At 37.8% G+C, this 15,039-nt stretch overlaps 4 protein-coding genes across 6 annotated transcripts; 1 reads left to right on the top strand and 3 right to left on the bottom strand.

The window, feature by feature from the left end:
• Nucleotides 1–69: 69 nt before the first annotated feature.
• LOC133714998 (protein FAR1-RELATED SEQUENCE 5-like) lies at nucleotides 70–3,615 on the top strand. The gene is made up of 2 exons (XM_062141301.1): nucleotides 70–2,851; nucleotides 3,323–3,615. Exons 1-2 carry the CDS (start codon nucleotides 620–622, stop codon nucleotides 3,494–3,496), a joined length of 2,406 nt encoding a protein of 801 aa, XP_061997285.1. The 5' UTR covers nucleotides 70–619; the 3' UTR covers nucleotides 3,497–3,615.
• Nucleotides 3,592–7,209, bottom strand: LOC133715006 (diacylglycerol O-acyltransferase 2D). 2 transcript variants are annotated; one of them, XM_062141319.1, is made up of 10 exons: nucleotides 7,054–7,209; nucleotides 6,760–6,976; nucleotides 6,594–6,668; nucleotides 6,402–6,487; nucleotides 6,202–6,308; nucleotides 5,957–6,112; nucleotides 5,697–5,783; nucleotides 5,279–5,376; nucleotides 4,412–4,499; nucleotides 3,592–3,995 (listed from the first exon to the last, which is right to left on the bottom strand). In XM_062141319.1, the coding sequence occupies exons 2-10, from the start codon at nucleotides 6,939–6,941 to the stop codon at nucleotides 3,894–3,896; spliced, it is 981 nt and encodes a 326-aa protein (XP_061997303.1). In that variant the 5' UTR covers nucleotides 6,942–6,976; nucleotides 7,054–7,209; the 3' UTR covers nucleotides 3,592–3,893. The 2 variants fall into 2 exon arrangements, with proteins under 2 accessions (XP_061997303.1, XP_061997297.1); XM_062141313.1 differs by lacking the exon at nucleotides 7,054–7,209 and having other exon boundaries at nucleotides 6,760–7,042.
• Nucleotides 7,210–10,220: 3,011 nt separating this feature from the next.
• On the bottom strand, nucleotides 10,221–11,753 carry LOC133714977 (vacuolar iron transporter homolog 5-like). Its single transcript, XM_062141271.1, has one exon. It carries the CDS (start codon nucleotides 11,240–11,242, stop codon nucleotides 10,430–10,432), a length of 813 nt encoding a protein of 270 aa, XP_061997255.1. The 5' UTR covers nucleotides 11,243–11,753; the 3' UTR covers nucleotides 10,221–10,429.
• Nucleotides 11,754–11,899: 146 nt separating this feature from the next.
• On the bottom strand, nucleotides 11,900–14,212 carry LOC133714985 (uncharacterized). Of its 2 annotated transcripts, none has more exons than XM_062141283.1 (4): nucleotides 14,054–14,212; nucleotides 12,687–13,090; nucleotides 12,473–12,589; nucleotides 11,900–12,134 (listed from the first exon to the last, which is right to left on the bottom strand). In XM_062141283.1, exons 2-4 carry the CDS (start codon nucleotides 13,056–13,058, stop codon nucleotides 12,057–12,059), a joined length of 567 nt encoding a protein of 188 aa, XP_061997267.1. In that variant the 5' UTR covers nucleotides 13,059–13,090; nucleotides 14,054–14,212; the 3' UTR covers nucleotides 11,900–12,056. The 2 variants fall into 2 exon arrangements, with proteins under 2 accessions (XP_061997267.1, XP_061997276.1); XM_062141292.1 differs by having other exon boundaries at nucleotides 12,687–13,087; nucleotides 14,054–14,208.
• Nucleotides 14,213–15,039: the final 827 nt, after the last annotated feature.

Below are 15,039 nucleotides of genomic sequence, written 5' to 3'. Positions count from 1 at the left end.
CTTCGTTAAAAATTTCACCCGATCAAAGCAAATAAAAAGGTTGTGCACTAGAATAAGGGATTGAAGCCGGGAGATCCAGCCTGTTTCCAAAATCTAAAACCATCTCCTAAACATAGCTTCTCGAGCCAAATTGTGTGCCACTGTTTTTTTTTGGTTCAAAAATTGTGTGCCACTTTATTGTTACTATTCATTTGATTGCCAAAAAGAATCTATTTTCATTTTTCCCTGAGAAGAGAAAAATAAATTCAAAGAATGATGATGAAATGGATCCGACGGCGCTAAACTTGGTAGTCCTCGAAGCTCTGCAATTACCAAATCATTAGCCCTAAAACCCTCAATTGAACCCCATTTCTCCCTCCTTCTCACTCCCCTCCACATCTCTCTTGGCTCTCCACACTCTCACTCTGTGCCTGCATCAGTTCTGTGAGCTCTTCACTCCTGCTTAACCTCTCCAAGTCAGGATCTTTAGCCCGTCTGGAGGGCTGTCCTGCCTTTTGCTCAAAAGGGTACCCTTCAAGGTTCTACCTTTCCTTCTCAAAATTGATATTTTCATCAAAAGGTTTCTACTTTATGAGTTATGATTGAGTAGTTTAGATTAAGTTGGTGATTTATTGTATATATGTATACATGTAATTTTTGGATCAAAAGGATGAGTAAACTATGCCCATTTGGTAAAATGGAGTTTGAGCCATTGAGCTTGGGGAATGAGGTTGTTGAATTTGACCTGATGGGTCTTGGTGACATTGACCACCCTGTTGTTGACATTGACATTTTTGACGATTCTCTTGCTGTTGTTGGTTCCAATCCCATTGCCCTACCTTACATTATCGAAGGAGAGACTAATCTCGAGCCGTATGAGGGGATGGAGTTTGAGTCAGAAGAGGCTGCCAAGGCCTTTTACAACTCCTATGCTCGCCGCACTGGCTTCAGCACTCGGGTCAGCATGTCTCGCCGCTCCAGGCGGGATGGTGCCATCATCCAGAGGTCTTTTGTTTGTGCCAAGGAGGGTTTTCGTATGGATAAGCATGAAAAGCGTGGTCCTGAGTGTGATGGCAGGGTAAAGCGCCCGCGTGCTGAGACTAGAGTTGGTTGTAAGGCAATGTTGGTGGTCAAGATTCAAGACTCTGGGGGATGGGTTGTGTCATGTTTTGTTAAGGAACATAACCATGAGCTGGTTCCCCCGGATAAGGTGCATTGCCTCCGCTCTCATCGTCACGTCTCTGGTTCTGCAAAGTCTTTGATTGATACCTTGCAGGGTGCTGGGATTGGGCCTAGTGGAATTATGTCCGCCCTCATCAAAGAATATGGTGATATTAGCAAAGTTGGCTTCACGGAGCGTGACTGCAGGAATTACATGAGGAGTAGTCGGCAAAGGACCCTAGGAGGTGACACTCGGGTGCTCTTGGATTACTTGAAGAACAGGCAAGCCAACAACCCAGCATTTTTCTATTCTGTGCAGGGTGATCAAGACCAGTGCATGAGCAATATCTTCTGGGCTGATCCTAAGGCAAGGAGTGATTACACTTACTTTGGTGATACTGTAACCTTTGACACAACTTACAGGTCAAACCGGTATAGATTACCTTTTGCACCTTTCACCGGGGTTAACCATCATGGACAGCCTGTGTTGTTTGGGTGTGCCCTCTTGGTAAATGAATCTGAGGCATCGTTTCTATGGCTTTTTAAAACATGGCTTATGGCAATGTCTGGCCGACCTCCAGTCTCAATCACTACTGATCATGATAGGGTGATCCGCATGGCTATCACCCAGGTTTTTCCTGAGACTCGACACCGCTTCTGCAAGTGGCATATTTTTAAAGAGTGCCAAGAGAAACTGTCCCATGTACTTTCTGAGCATTCCAACTTTGAAGCAGAGCTTCACAAATGTGTCGACCTGACTGAATCTATTGAAGAGTTTGAGTCTAGTTGGTTGTCTCTAATTGAAAAATATGATCTCAGAGATCATGAATGGCTTCAAGGGATATATGCTGATCGAAGGCAGTGGGTACCTATATACTTGAGGGACACCTTCTTTGCAGAAATGTCTATAACACAACGTAGCGATATCATGAACTCATATTTTGATGGATATGTCAATGCGTCAACATCTCTACAGCTGTTCGTTAAGCAGTATGAGAAAGCTCTTGAAAGTCGGTATGAGAAAGAAGTGAAGGCAGATTATGATACTATAAACACTGCCCCTCTTCTCAAGACCCCTTCACCGATGGAGAAACAGACTGGTGAGCTTTACACGAGGAAATTGTTTATGAAGTTCCAAGAGGAGCTGGTTGAGACATTAACTTTCTTGGCAACCAAAGTTGAGGATGAGGAGGCAGGATCCATATATCAAGTTGCTAAATTTGGAGAAAGTCACAGAGCTTATTTTGTCAGATACGATGTTCATGAGATGAAAGCATTTTGTAGTTGCCAGATGTTTGAGTTCTCTGGCCTTCTTTGTGGACACATCTTGACAGTTTTTCGGGTGACAAATGTTCTTACTCTGCCATCTCATTATATTTTGAAGCGGTGGACGAGGAATGCCAAGAGTGATGTCATATTGGAGGAACGTGCCAGCAATTTGTTGAATAGGTCGCAAGAATATCTCACGGCACGATACAATAATCTTCGTCATGAGGCACTCAAGTATGTTGATGAAGGTGTTGGAACTGTTGAAATTTATAATGTGGCTATTGCTGCCCTTCAAGAAGCTGCAAAAAAAGTTGCTCTTGAAAACAAGAGTGGCAGGAGGTTGGTAAGTGTTAACAAAACTGGCAGAGATGACGATTTGCACTGGGGATGTCAAGCAAATACATTTGGTGATCATAAATGGGGCTTGGAAACTCTGTCTCCGGTGAGTTTTTTCTCTTTAATTGAGTGATTGAGTCAGTTACTTAGTTTCTTGTTTCTCAAGGATATTCTTTAACTTGCTTGTTAGTCATCTTGTTTCAATGCTTCCTTGGAGTTCTTCTTCGTTTCTGACATCAGAGAAATATGGTTTTAACAGATGCCAGCAAATCCATAATATGATTTCCTTCCATTTGAAAGTGCTTATAGGATAGTTGGGACTTGAGAAGAGATAAGAAGAGTACTGGACAGCTAACTTCATTTGGAAAATTTGGTCCATATACTACATATAGGAACGAGGAGTTAAACATGTATTTCTTGCGAGACAGATCCATAGGCGTAGGAAACTAGGGATGTGAAGGGTCTTACCCAACCCTCAATGTTGTGCAAATGCTATATTATTTTCTGTTCCTTAATCCTAGTAGACTTTTAATTCAAGTTGTTATAGTTACTGAATATTATTTGTGCAATTTTGTAGGATGACCAGGACAAGAAAATCCAGAAACTATCGCGTCAACTTGAGCGTGCACGACGAAAATGTGAAGTGTATCGAACGCATTTGTTTTCAGTTTTGAAAGACATTGAGGAGCAAAAATTACAACTCTCCGTGAAAGTTCAAAACATTAGAATAGAAATGGAAGAGTGTAATTGATAGAATCAGCTCCCTCCTTTTCTCTGAGAAAATACCTGTGTTTTCTATGATGAGTTTAAGCACCAAGAGAAAAATGTAATATGAGGCGCATACTGTATATAAATCATCGTTTTTATTTAGATGGATGTATTTACAGAGATTACAAACTATGCCACTTCTACAGCTTCAGATGAACGTATCAAGTTTTTGTAAGCAAAGCCCGTTGTGTATAAACAGCTTGACCACTAGCTAAACATCAAAAGCAAGTTTCCGATTGCCATTCATTTCCACTATTTTTTTTTTTTTTTGAAAGGTCATTTCCACTATTTAACTACGTACAAATTGTTATCACTAAATTGTCCACAAGTAAACAGAAAAATAAATGACAATGCACGGAGGAACATAGAATATCATCTGATCAAAGAATTTCCAATTGAAGATCAGGAAAACCAGCCCGTGCCTTGTGCTTTTCAAAAAGATCCTTTAGTGCTTCAACATACTGACCATGTACTTCAATGACCTGGAAAATAAATTACCATCCATTGAGACATCTGATAAATTTACTTCCGCTTCAAGTACAAAATATCAACAATCACATGCTACGGCTATGTAGAAGATATGTAGTTCCATGAAGTGAAGTCTCAATGGCCAAAGAAAAAAATGACGGATGAATTTTGGCATTAGGGATACCCTTTGGTCATTACATCATGAATGTTTGATAGCATTACCCATTTTCAGGCATCTTAAAAATTTGTTATCCTAAGTGTCTTTTCCACCAGTGCTATTTACAGCTTTAATTCAAAGTTGATGTATGTAGAAGATGAACGCTAGGGAAACAAAGACACAGTGCAAAACAGTAATTTAAAGACAGTCCAAGTAATTTCAAAAGTGATCAAACACATACATTACATTCAGGTTTTCCATCGGAATCCTTACCTCTTCCATGGTGGGTTCTGGATTTTGCTTGAGAGCTATTGGTTTACCTACTACCACGTGCATTGGATGTCTGTAGGGTAAAGGGGACCTGCAAGAGAGAACCATGATATCAGGCCTTAATAATTTCTGAAATCTGTGGCGCTGCTAATGCTTGATATCATAGAGATGCAACAGCAGGTAGTGGGAAAATTTGTCAGACTACATAAGGACACCAATTCCTTGACTCAGAAATAGCCCTTTTTTTTTTGTACCAAACAAACGATATTCTAGTTTCTTCTCATTCTGATCCAAGATCTTAGACAATATTTTTCTTTTATCCAGTTTCTAGACATATATGCCTGAGAACTAATTGCAAAGACACAAATTCTACTCAGATAATGCCTGAACATTGAAATCTTTACCATAGTAATACTGATTATTTGATTGTAAGAAGTAAGTACAGAAATCTGGCAATGTCTATTGAAATACACACTGACAAGTGAGTGACAACATGTCTGAGGCAGGAAAACCAATTTTTGCAGTTAAAAGCTTTAAGCAAGAACATAATGTATATAGCTCCATTTGGACAAAAGAAAACATCTGAGTTCATGTACAGAGAAGAGGATATTGTTGAGAATGAAAGCGACTTTTTTGGAGAACTGTTCATTGGGGGAGTTGAAGTCTGGCTTTGGAAATACCATGCTACTACAGCTTCATTTTCTAATTTTTAATGTGGTTTTTGGGTTTGACCCCGGAAACAATTTTGTGACTGGATTGGCTAACACTCCAAAATGGTTTCGAGCTTCCCCTCGATAAAGTAGCAAAAAAAAGAAGAAGAAAAAAAAGATTAAAAGAAAATAATACAATATCAAACAACTAAATACATACCCGAACATTCCCCAGAAGACAATAGGGGTGAATCTGATAGCTCTAGCAAACTTCAGGAATAACTCCCCACTTGGCTTCCACCACTTATAAACATTTGACTGCAGCACAGATCATAAGATTAAAAGGAGAACATCATCTTGTTGTGAGGTGAAACACATGCTAGATAGACAAGGAAAGTATTACTCAACCACTGAAGAAGTAATAAACATTATGGCACCCCTTTAATGAACACAAGTGGCCAAGCAGAAAATGCAACAAACTGCTCTTAACAATTAGGTAACTATTGACATCCATACACGTTTAGACCAGTAAAGCAAAAGGCAGAAATGCAAAACAGCTATAATACAACTGCAGCAAGAATTGAAACTAATAACTCTCTAGGTATACCATGAAAAACCAGATCATAAGAAGGTGATACCTGACCAAAGCAGAAAACTGGAACCAGGGGATAGCCATTCTCCATGGCTATGCGAACAAATCCTCTTCTTGTACTAAGGAATACTTTCTGCAAAGTACACAAGCGATTACTACTGAAATTACAACAATGAAAACAGAACAGATATGTGTCATAGGCCTGCCTAGTTATAAATAAGGGAAAAATACAATATGGACCATATGCTTCCCTAACTAATCAGAAGAAATCTAGTTCATCAACTCGAGCTGTTTGAAAGTGTGTACCTCTTTACCATGTTCCATAAGAAATGTCTCCTGCACTCCACCAGGCACAATGACACAACTATAACCAGCGGCCAAGTTGGAGATAAAATTACTCTTTGTGGCTGGTGTAAGACCCAACCATGTCCATATATGCCTTAGGAATGGTGTATAGAACACCTAAACATGATTTCCCACACAGAATGAGCAAAACTAAACAGACTAAATGAACTGAACAAAGAATCTGAGCAAACAAAGAAAAGACTTACAGCGGTACTCGCAAGGACCTTCATCTTAGGGAGACCCAAGAACCCAGTCATGTCAGCCAGTGCAACTACACCAATTGGCAAAACTGAATGTGGTTCATACCCAAAGACTACATAAACCAAACAGATCCAAGATGTTACTTATTTGACATCATAATATGCCAATAACGGATTAATTCACTAAAGAAGACGACGGTGTATACCATAAGAGCAATTAGGATCAAAGACGTGTTTTTCCTCTACATACAAAGTCACTGGAAAATAGCCACAGGCATACTTACATATGTACCTACAAAACACAATCCAACCCACACAAATTTGAAAATAAATCACAATATGCTTCACTCTGATAAACTTGAATGAACTTAAATTCCAGATTCCAAAGAGAAGTATACCTGGCCACTTTTCTTCCTATTTTGCTCTTATCATCAACTGGGATTATCATAAACAACACAAGCAACCCAAATACCCTGAAATACAGATTTTGCAGCAGACCATAAAAACCCAAAATAATGCAATTTACTTGACAACAAAAATGGAGGATTGGGAAATAGTACTGACAATATGGCCTTGGAAATAGGAAGGAAGCAAACAGTGAAGAGAATCAAAGCCACGTTGAAATGAATAGCTCCAAGCCACAAACCCATCGCCACAAACATGTTCACGATTCTCAATCCGATAGCTTCTTTTCCTTTGATTATCGTCATTCCCTCCTTGTCTTCTTCCTGCTTCATCTCCACCATTTTCTGGGTTCTGGGTTTCTCCGCTAGCTTTTGGTCTAAAAAATCAAAACTTTATTGCTAAAGTTGAAAACTTTTGGTCTAAAAATCAAAACTATGCTCGAAAAAATAAAACCTTGTCTGCATTAATAAGCATTGGTGTCACCGTTCGGGCATCTTCTGGGTGCTTCTGGGTTAAACACGAATCACCCACATTGGCGTCATTAAATAATAGGTGAGATGATTGATAGAGACTACTACATGATAGAATTTTCCAAGAAATAAGCATAGAGCCGCAGACCCATTAGAACAAGAAACTAAGAGAGACCCAATATTTTATGCAATTTTGGTAAAAGACATGACATAGATTTCACTTTCACTTTCACTTTGTTGTTTTTTACTTAGACACGAGAGTTCATGGCCTCAACGACAAACCAACTAACTGTGATCAGCTTTCTCTTTTTGGCTAATTATTGATCATGGTGGTTGCTTCGTAGCCGTCACATGGTAATATACACGTTACTAATTAAAAGAATCGATATAGTTATACATACAACTATCATATTAATTTAAGTAACCAATGAGCCTTTAGTCCTGAATTGTTGGTTAATTGTCATATTAACATTGTGAAATCACGAATTTCTTAAAGAGTAAATGCTGATATGAAATTATATAATTTTTTTTGAAAGGGATATGAAATTATATTAAAGTCAGATGGAGTGTAATATTTAAAAATGTACTAAATTTCCGAAGATGTTGGTGTGATTTGCTCGGAAGAAAAAATAAGAACAAGATTTTTTTAGACTTTCAGATCTACTTTTCTATTTTTTTATTTTACACGAGGTAACCTCCCTTTGGTATCACATGTGGTGGTGTTGTTTTCTTTCTTTGGGTATCACACTTGGTGTGTTCTTTCACAAAACCAGCCATTTCTTTTGGAAAATGTTATGGTGTTGCTTGTAACAACATCTATAATAATAGTATATTAATTATCTATATTTTTTTTTTATTAGATGAATAACTCAAATGCCAAAGTGCATCAAATATCTAAATCGTAAATATAATAGATAATATATACGAACAATATATTTTATCTGCAGTTGTTTCATTGAAGGCAAGCATGCATCTTCTAGTTAGTTAATGATGACAAGAAGATGATTTGCCGTTTGGCTACATAATCAATCTTAGCTTGATCCCTTTTAGTTTCCTTTGTTGTAACTTGATGAAGAAAACATAAACCATTATTTTGATGTTATTGAGACAATGCTTAAACAGGTCCCATCTAGACTACAACAATTAATTAATTATTGCAGAAAATTATTTTTGGTTGATGATTGATTAGCATCCCATTCTTGGCCATCTAAGCCATTCTCTCAGCTGAATGATGGAGACAATGCTTGTTTTTCTTGTTCTTCTTCTCCCAGCTTTCCTCCAACCCTTTGGCTTTCTTACACACTCTTTTGGAGACTTATACCCCTGCAAGTATCATCACAATATATACTTTTAATTTCTTTCAGTGAAGTTTCATACATGCTTTCCCTTAATTTGGTTAAACCAGCTAACACAATATGAACAAAATACAAAACCGATTTAGCATGTGTTACTTTCCATTGTTTACTTACCCCATTTATTAGAGAATCTTGCTTGTCTTGCTCAAATTTCTGATCAGATACCAGAATCGTGGAACAGCTAGAACTTGATGCATTTTCTAAATCCATCTCATGGCTTAACTAATAATTGTCAGGAGGAAAATTAGTTAGTGGCTAGGTGCAGACAGAGAGAAGTTGTATTAAGAGCTATGCTTTCCCTTAATTTGGTTAAACCAGCTAATTAACATTATCGGGCTGCTAGCTAGATAATGTTACCTGTAAAACCCGGCTCTCAAGCATAGCTACTCGCTCCATCAGCGTGCCTTTACAATGTACTTCTTCAATTGCAGATGACAGTGTTTTGTAGGACACACGATCTTGGGCAGGTTCACTGCTTTCGCAGGAGGGAGCAGTACTAGAACTCAAAGAACACTTGGATGACAAGCAATGCTTCTCTTCCAGAAACTGCAGCTGCATCATCAACATAATGAACACATATATGCCTAGCTAGGATTCCTAGCAACCAGTACTTGAAAACTGAGCAGCATATATAAAAGAGTACTTAAACAAAAGACATTGTTACCAAACGATCGAGACGGTCCATTCTTTGGAGAATAGGCATGGATGAAGTCATTTCCTGCTTTTCTTGAGCATGCAAAATTTTTTGCAGCTAATTAAATTGCAATCACTACACTGAGGAACCAGAATTGGACCTTATAACTCATCAGAATATGGACAATGAAGCTTCTGATCGAAGTGAATCACTTCAATAATGGAAGAAAGCTTTTAATGGCAACCACCTTCCCATACTTCTATTCTGACTACTGCAATTATATTTTTCCACTAGACAACGCTTATCTTATATATTCTTATCTCATCATATCTTATCTATGCGAGCACACACACCTCATATTGACTTCAAGTGACATCTTGTGGCACCATTTTTAATTCAAGATTGATAGGGCTGTGATTCAGAACTCAATAAGCTATTTCTTCTGTCAGTGCATTCTGCGAAAATTGCTGTCGTAGTCCTAACTTATAGGTGGTCTTGCTCCATTTATAATTTGATGATTGTCTACTTTGTTAAGCTCCATTTGGCGGTTCTGAAACTGGCAGTGACATTTTATTGCCTTAATCATATCAATTGGAAACACGTCTTCCACCATTGAAATCATTTGTTGTCAGATTAACACGCGAATATGCTTATAGCTAGAATGATCGGGATTAGAAACACGGGAAATTCTAGTGTAGTGGTGGGTATCTCATACCCACATTTACAAAACATTTACAAAAGTGAGAACAAATTTTGTTGTCAAAGTTGTAATTTGAGTCCTACTTTGTGTAATTTTAGTTCTAATAATGGTAATTACACCTCTTACGACATTTTACAAGTTTTTGAATAAATTCGTTGTCAATGTTGTAATCTTAGTTCTAATAATGGTAATTACACCTCTTACGACATTTTTACAAGCTTTTGAACAAGTTCGTTGTCAATGTTGTAATTTTTGTTTAACTATATGTAAATAATGTAAATGAATATGGTAACTTTTGTTCTCAATGTTGTAATTTTGGTTCAAATACTTGTAAATTTTTATTATTCAAATAGTTGTAAATGAGGGTATCTCATACCCACCGGTACACTAGCTTGTCTCTAGAAACACATACCAAGTCAAAATGAGGAAGAGCTTGAGCAGAAATGTATATGTTCCTTTATTTAATGATTGAAAACAGATAATTTGCTCCATTTCATCCATGGTATTTCATTTCAGATATAAGGGGGTCAAAAACCGCAGTGGAAAACATGATTTTCACTCTATAAACCTATTTGTAATTTTGCACCATACGATATGGTTTACAGTGTGGAGAGTAAGCGATGATATATACATCTACCATTACTCATCATATTTCCTTCATGTTGTTATATCAGTTCTTGTCCATCAAACCTTTTGAATGATCTCTATCGAAAGGTCTAAGCAAACCATAGGTAACCGCCATGGAGATCCAGCCTCCAACAAGAACTCGAATTGCAGATGCCCGAACAGGTGAGCCACCCATACGAGCTCCAATAGCCCCAAAGAAAGCTAGAGCTATTGATGTCACCACCACAACCACCACCATTCTCATCAAGTTTTGAGAAATAAACATGACTGACAGTAAAGGCACAAGTGAACCACACAGAAATGCCAACGCTGAGGCTGAAGCTGCCTTATGAGGGCTTGGCAGCGACTCCTCTTCATCAGTTTCTTTTATTTCAAACGTGTTGATCTTACTTGGCATCTTCTCGGTTGGCTCATCAGTTGGTTTTTCAGATGAGCTTGGTCTTCTTGAAGGTGTCAGTTCAACTGATATGGTGAAACTTGATTCAGGGATATTAAGCTTAACCACCTTACCATTACCATCTCTCTCCCTCAACACACTATTTAAAGTACTGCTGTTTTGGCTTAGAGACACCTTTTCGATATCTCTTTGAGTTGAAACAGAAACAAACTCCCCCACGGCCATGCTACAAGCTCCTGCAACAGCTCCAGCTACTCCAGAAAGGATCATCGACCAACGATCATCCTTCACTGCACCGACACCAAGCATTAGCGATGTAGTGGATAGAAGGCCATCACTTGCGCCGAGTATAGCAGCTCGAAGCCACTGAGCTCGTTGCACTTGCTCACTCTTTGTTTTATAGTCTTTACCAGTGCTTACAGGAAGCTCGTGCTCAACACAGGTTTCAACAGAAGCCATGGAAAGAGATAGAGGGACTTATGCAGAAATCAGACAGGGGGAGTGTGGTTTCTGCAAATTGGCACAAGCTTAATGATCGAGAACACGTGAGCTTTTAAGAAACAACCAAGACAAAGACTGAGGTATAAGTTCCCGTCTTCGATGATTGATAGGGACAAATTTCCTTGGTGGTACCGTCGAAAATTACAAAGAGGGCTAACCGTTGACGTTTAAACCAATGATCTATTCATGTTTCTAATGCCCCTAGAAAGCTAAATGATTCTTCTAGTACATGACTACCTGTTCGTGTGTATGACTACATGTTCGTGTGTTTTACTTTGCTGGCTCAACATAAGTGGGAACTAGGGAATGCAAGATTCTTTCTCGTCTTTTTTGAGGTTATTCCTCATTGCTTTCTAAGGCAAGATTCTTACCTAGTTTGCTAAGCTTCTTCTTAATCCTATATGATTGTGTCTTTTTCCTTTTTCCCATCCAAAAACCAATTACTTTATTGGTTTTGTGTCTTGCAGAGGACATTCCCTGCAGATGAATTCAACCAATTGGTTCTCTTTTTTGTCAAACAGCAGCAATTAAATTCTCATCAATATTCTTTTGCCTACCAGTCTGTGGCTTTGTTTTAGAATGATTGGGTTTGATTATACAGGGACATCAAACATCTTCCATAATATGAGATTCATTTGTTTGCAGGTAGTTACAACACATTATAACGATTTGTATTTCTGATTCCTTCACGTAAAAGGAAAGAAAACAAACATATATGTTGCAGAGATCAAGTCTAGATGGCTGTTAATGCCCTACTGGCGTGATTTTGAACCTATCGATAGCCATCCCTCTTGTCTTGCTCCTCGGCTTCCTTGTTAGCGGCCTGAACAGATCTGAACCACAGGAATGCCTGCATTTAACATTCATGTTAAGAACCCAAGAAAGTGATTAAGTTGTGTCATTATCAATTATGTTCATGGTTCATCCGTAGCCTGTAGTGTTGATATGTTGACATTTATAATATTCATATTATGACAACTATGCAGAATATGTTCATCTACAGATTGCGATAACTAAAAAAGATTATGATAACTATGCAGATAGTCAACTTCTTCTGTGGCTACAAACGTAATAAGAATTGAAAATAATATTCAAATTGATAGATTCTATGTACAGGAACTTAGTATAAAAATGAAGAAAAAAGCCTTGAAACCAGAAAAAGTGATCTAAAGAAATAGAATGACTTACAGAAGTGGGAATGCCAGTAAATGCGAAAAATCCAAGCACTGGAGCATAAAATATGCTGTCTGAGTTCAAAACTCCAAAGACAGGCTTATCGTTCACATACTCAAAAACAGAACCTATCTGCAATGCAGCATTAATTTTACTGTTATAGGACATCAGAGGAGCATATGCAGTTTTGAAAGGACCAACTTTATCAAAAGGATTAGAAGGACCTTACTGCAGCAATTGCAGTCACAGCCGAGGCAAGTAGATAAACATAAAACGGAACCTCAAATCCTTCTTTTGAATCGTCTTTCTTTCCTTCGCTCTGGGCCCAAGGAGGGGGCTCCTCAGAATCTGGTCTAGCCCAAAGAGGGATTTTCTCGTCGGACTTGCTTGATTTTGCAGAACCTTTGGTGACAGCAGAAACGGAAAACTGATGAGACGACCTCTTGGTTTGAGAGCTATAATGCCCTTGGTTTACACTTGCTCTAGTTGGATCCAGGATTTTGTGTCCAACACCCATGAAAGATTTGGGTAATGGCGGATTATCATTTCTACATGCATGGTTTACATTCGGATTGCATGAAACCAACAATGTTGCAGCCATACTTTCTTCCTCGTCCTATTCTTCTCTTTCTACTACAAAGAAAGGTAAAAGTTCAAGTCACTAATTTAGAGGTAGCTGCCAGAAAGAAAGATTGCAAAACTCTTATGCACCATTCTATTTTGGATAATCAATAGCATGATCAGCACTTCTGCAGCACAACTTTGTGTATGACATGAGTAAACTTCAAGTAATACATTCCACTATGGTGGGAGTCTAATAAGCTCTTTGCAACACAAACTCTATTATATCTTTCTTAACTTACAAAAACTCCAAAAACCTTTGATGAAAGTTCCACTTAGAACACTATGTACAACAGACTTACATGCATCAACACATGGTTATGCAAAATATCTACAAATACATCATGAGCCCAAAACCAAATGAGATAAAACGCACATAAATAATTTTCTACTAACTGACATATTTCAGCCTTGTGCTTCTGCAACGTTGAAGACACAAGGCTTCTCCTTTACATAGGCTTTGGTTATCTACATATTTGTGAGACCAATCTTGCATTACGTTGTCCATACATACCAATTTACCATTCGTTTTGGTTAATGAAATAAAAGCAGCAGCATTCTTTACATTTACCAACAAGGGTTGAGAGAAAAGGACAGAGCTTTAGTCCAATCTATGCAATTGAAAGATTGATTCTTTTTTGGCCATGGAAACTAAAGAAAGCTTTTTTCACAAGGAAAATTCAGTTTCCAGAGCAACCCAGGAGACTGAAATCTGACCAATAGTCCCATAAACAATAATTTCAGTGTTTCACATGACTTGGGCAGATGAATTTCATGGATTATGTGAACAATTAAGCTATGAACTGAATCTGTGCAGCCAGAGCAGGTTGAGGGAAGAAGATACAATCTTGACCCAATTGAAAATTTAGCACCCAACTATAGCAATGAAATGATGATTTACGAGAAACAGAATGATTACTGAAAATATTGCAAGACAAAGAAGAAGATACGAGAGGTGCGGAGAGGAGAGCTTACCTGAAGTGTTGTTGTTGTGTTGTGTTTTGTTTTGTTTGCTTTTGCCAAATGACACGGAGGGACTCACTCTCTATCTTTATTTTTATTTTCTCTTTTTTTCTTTTTTTTCTTCTTTAATTTCAGAGAGAAAATCTCAGTGTATATTGGTTCATGTGTCTTCCACTCTTCCTCACCTTCATCTAGTGAATTTCAATTATTTTCCTTTTTTTCTTACTATTTTCTTGTTTTCCTCCTTCCACTGATTTGGTTGGCCATATCATTTTCATAGTGATGGGGACTAAGAGCTAAAGCACATGAAATTAGGGATCCATCCTCTCATTTTCTAATTCTTACCCATTTCTCATCACTTGGGCCTTTCCTCAAAGGGAAATGGAGAAGCATACTTTTCAAATTTCTTTTCGTACACAATTGTGACTAAAGTAGTCTCTTTAAATCGATTCCTTAAAATACTAACTTTAACTTTTTTATTTTTTGGTACATCTTATTTTACTTAAATATTACTGACTTTTATACATGATAACCTTTATCGTACACAACATAACACATCATAGAAGTCATGTGTTCGAGTCACCATGAGAGCAGGAGTGAAACTCTTTGATCCTCTTTTAAGAAAGAAAGAAAAAAAAAAACACATCATAGAAGTCGACATTAAAAATGAGAATTATTAAATAATTACCGCTCAAAAAAGAATGTTATCAAATACAATCTACATGTTTTCTTGCCTTAATAGCCAACCCTCCTATGTCCTCTCATTGATCAATTGTGAGACCAAGGGCCTTCCAAGAATCCAAGCCTTGTTGAGTGGAAAATATCTTTAAGCAATGATTCTGTTTAACGATACCCACAATCATGCTTGCTTTAAGTAAATTACATTATCATTTAAAGATTCTAAAATTCATGGTAATCATAAGTTCATAACAATGATCAATACTCACCATCATTGTCAAACTAACCTGCATGATGTTGCAATGTGCTAAAGCGTTTTT

Source organism: Rosa rugosa, chromosome 1, assembly GCF_958449725.1.
Source record: "Rosa rugosa chromosome 1, drRosRugo1.1, whole genome shotgun sequence".
NCBI lineage: Eukaryota > Viridiplantae > Streptophyta > Magnoliopsida > Rosales > Rosaceae > Rosa > Rosa rugosa.
The sequence above is the reverse complement of the archived record's forward strand: the minus strand, read 5'-3'. Positions and strand labels throughout refer to the sequence as shown.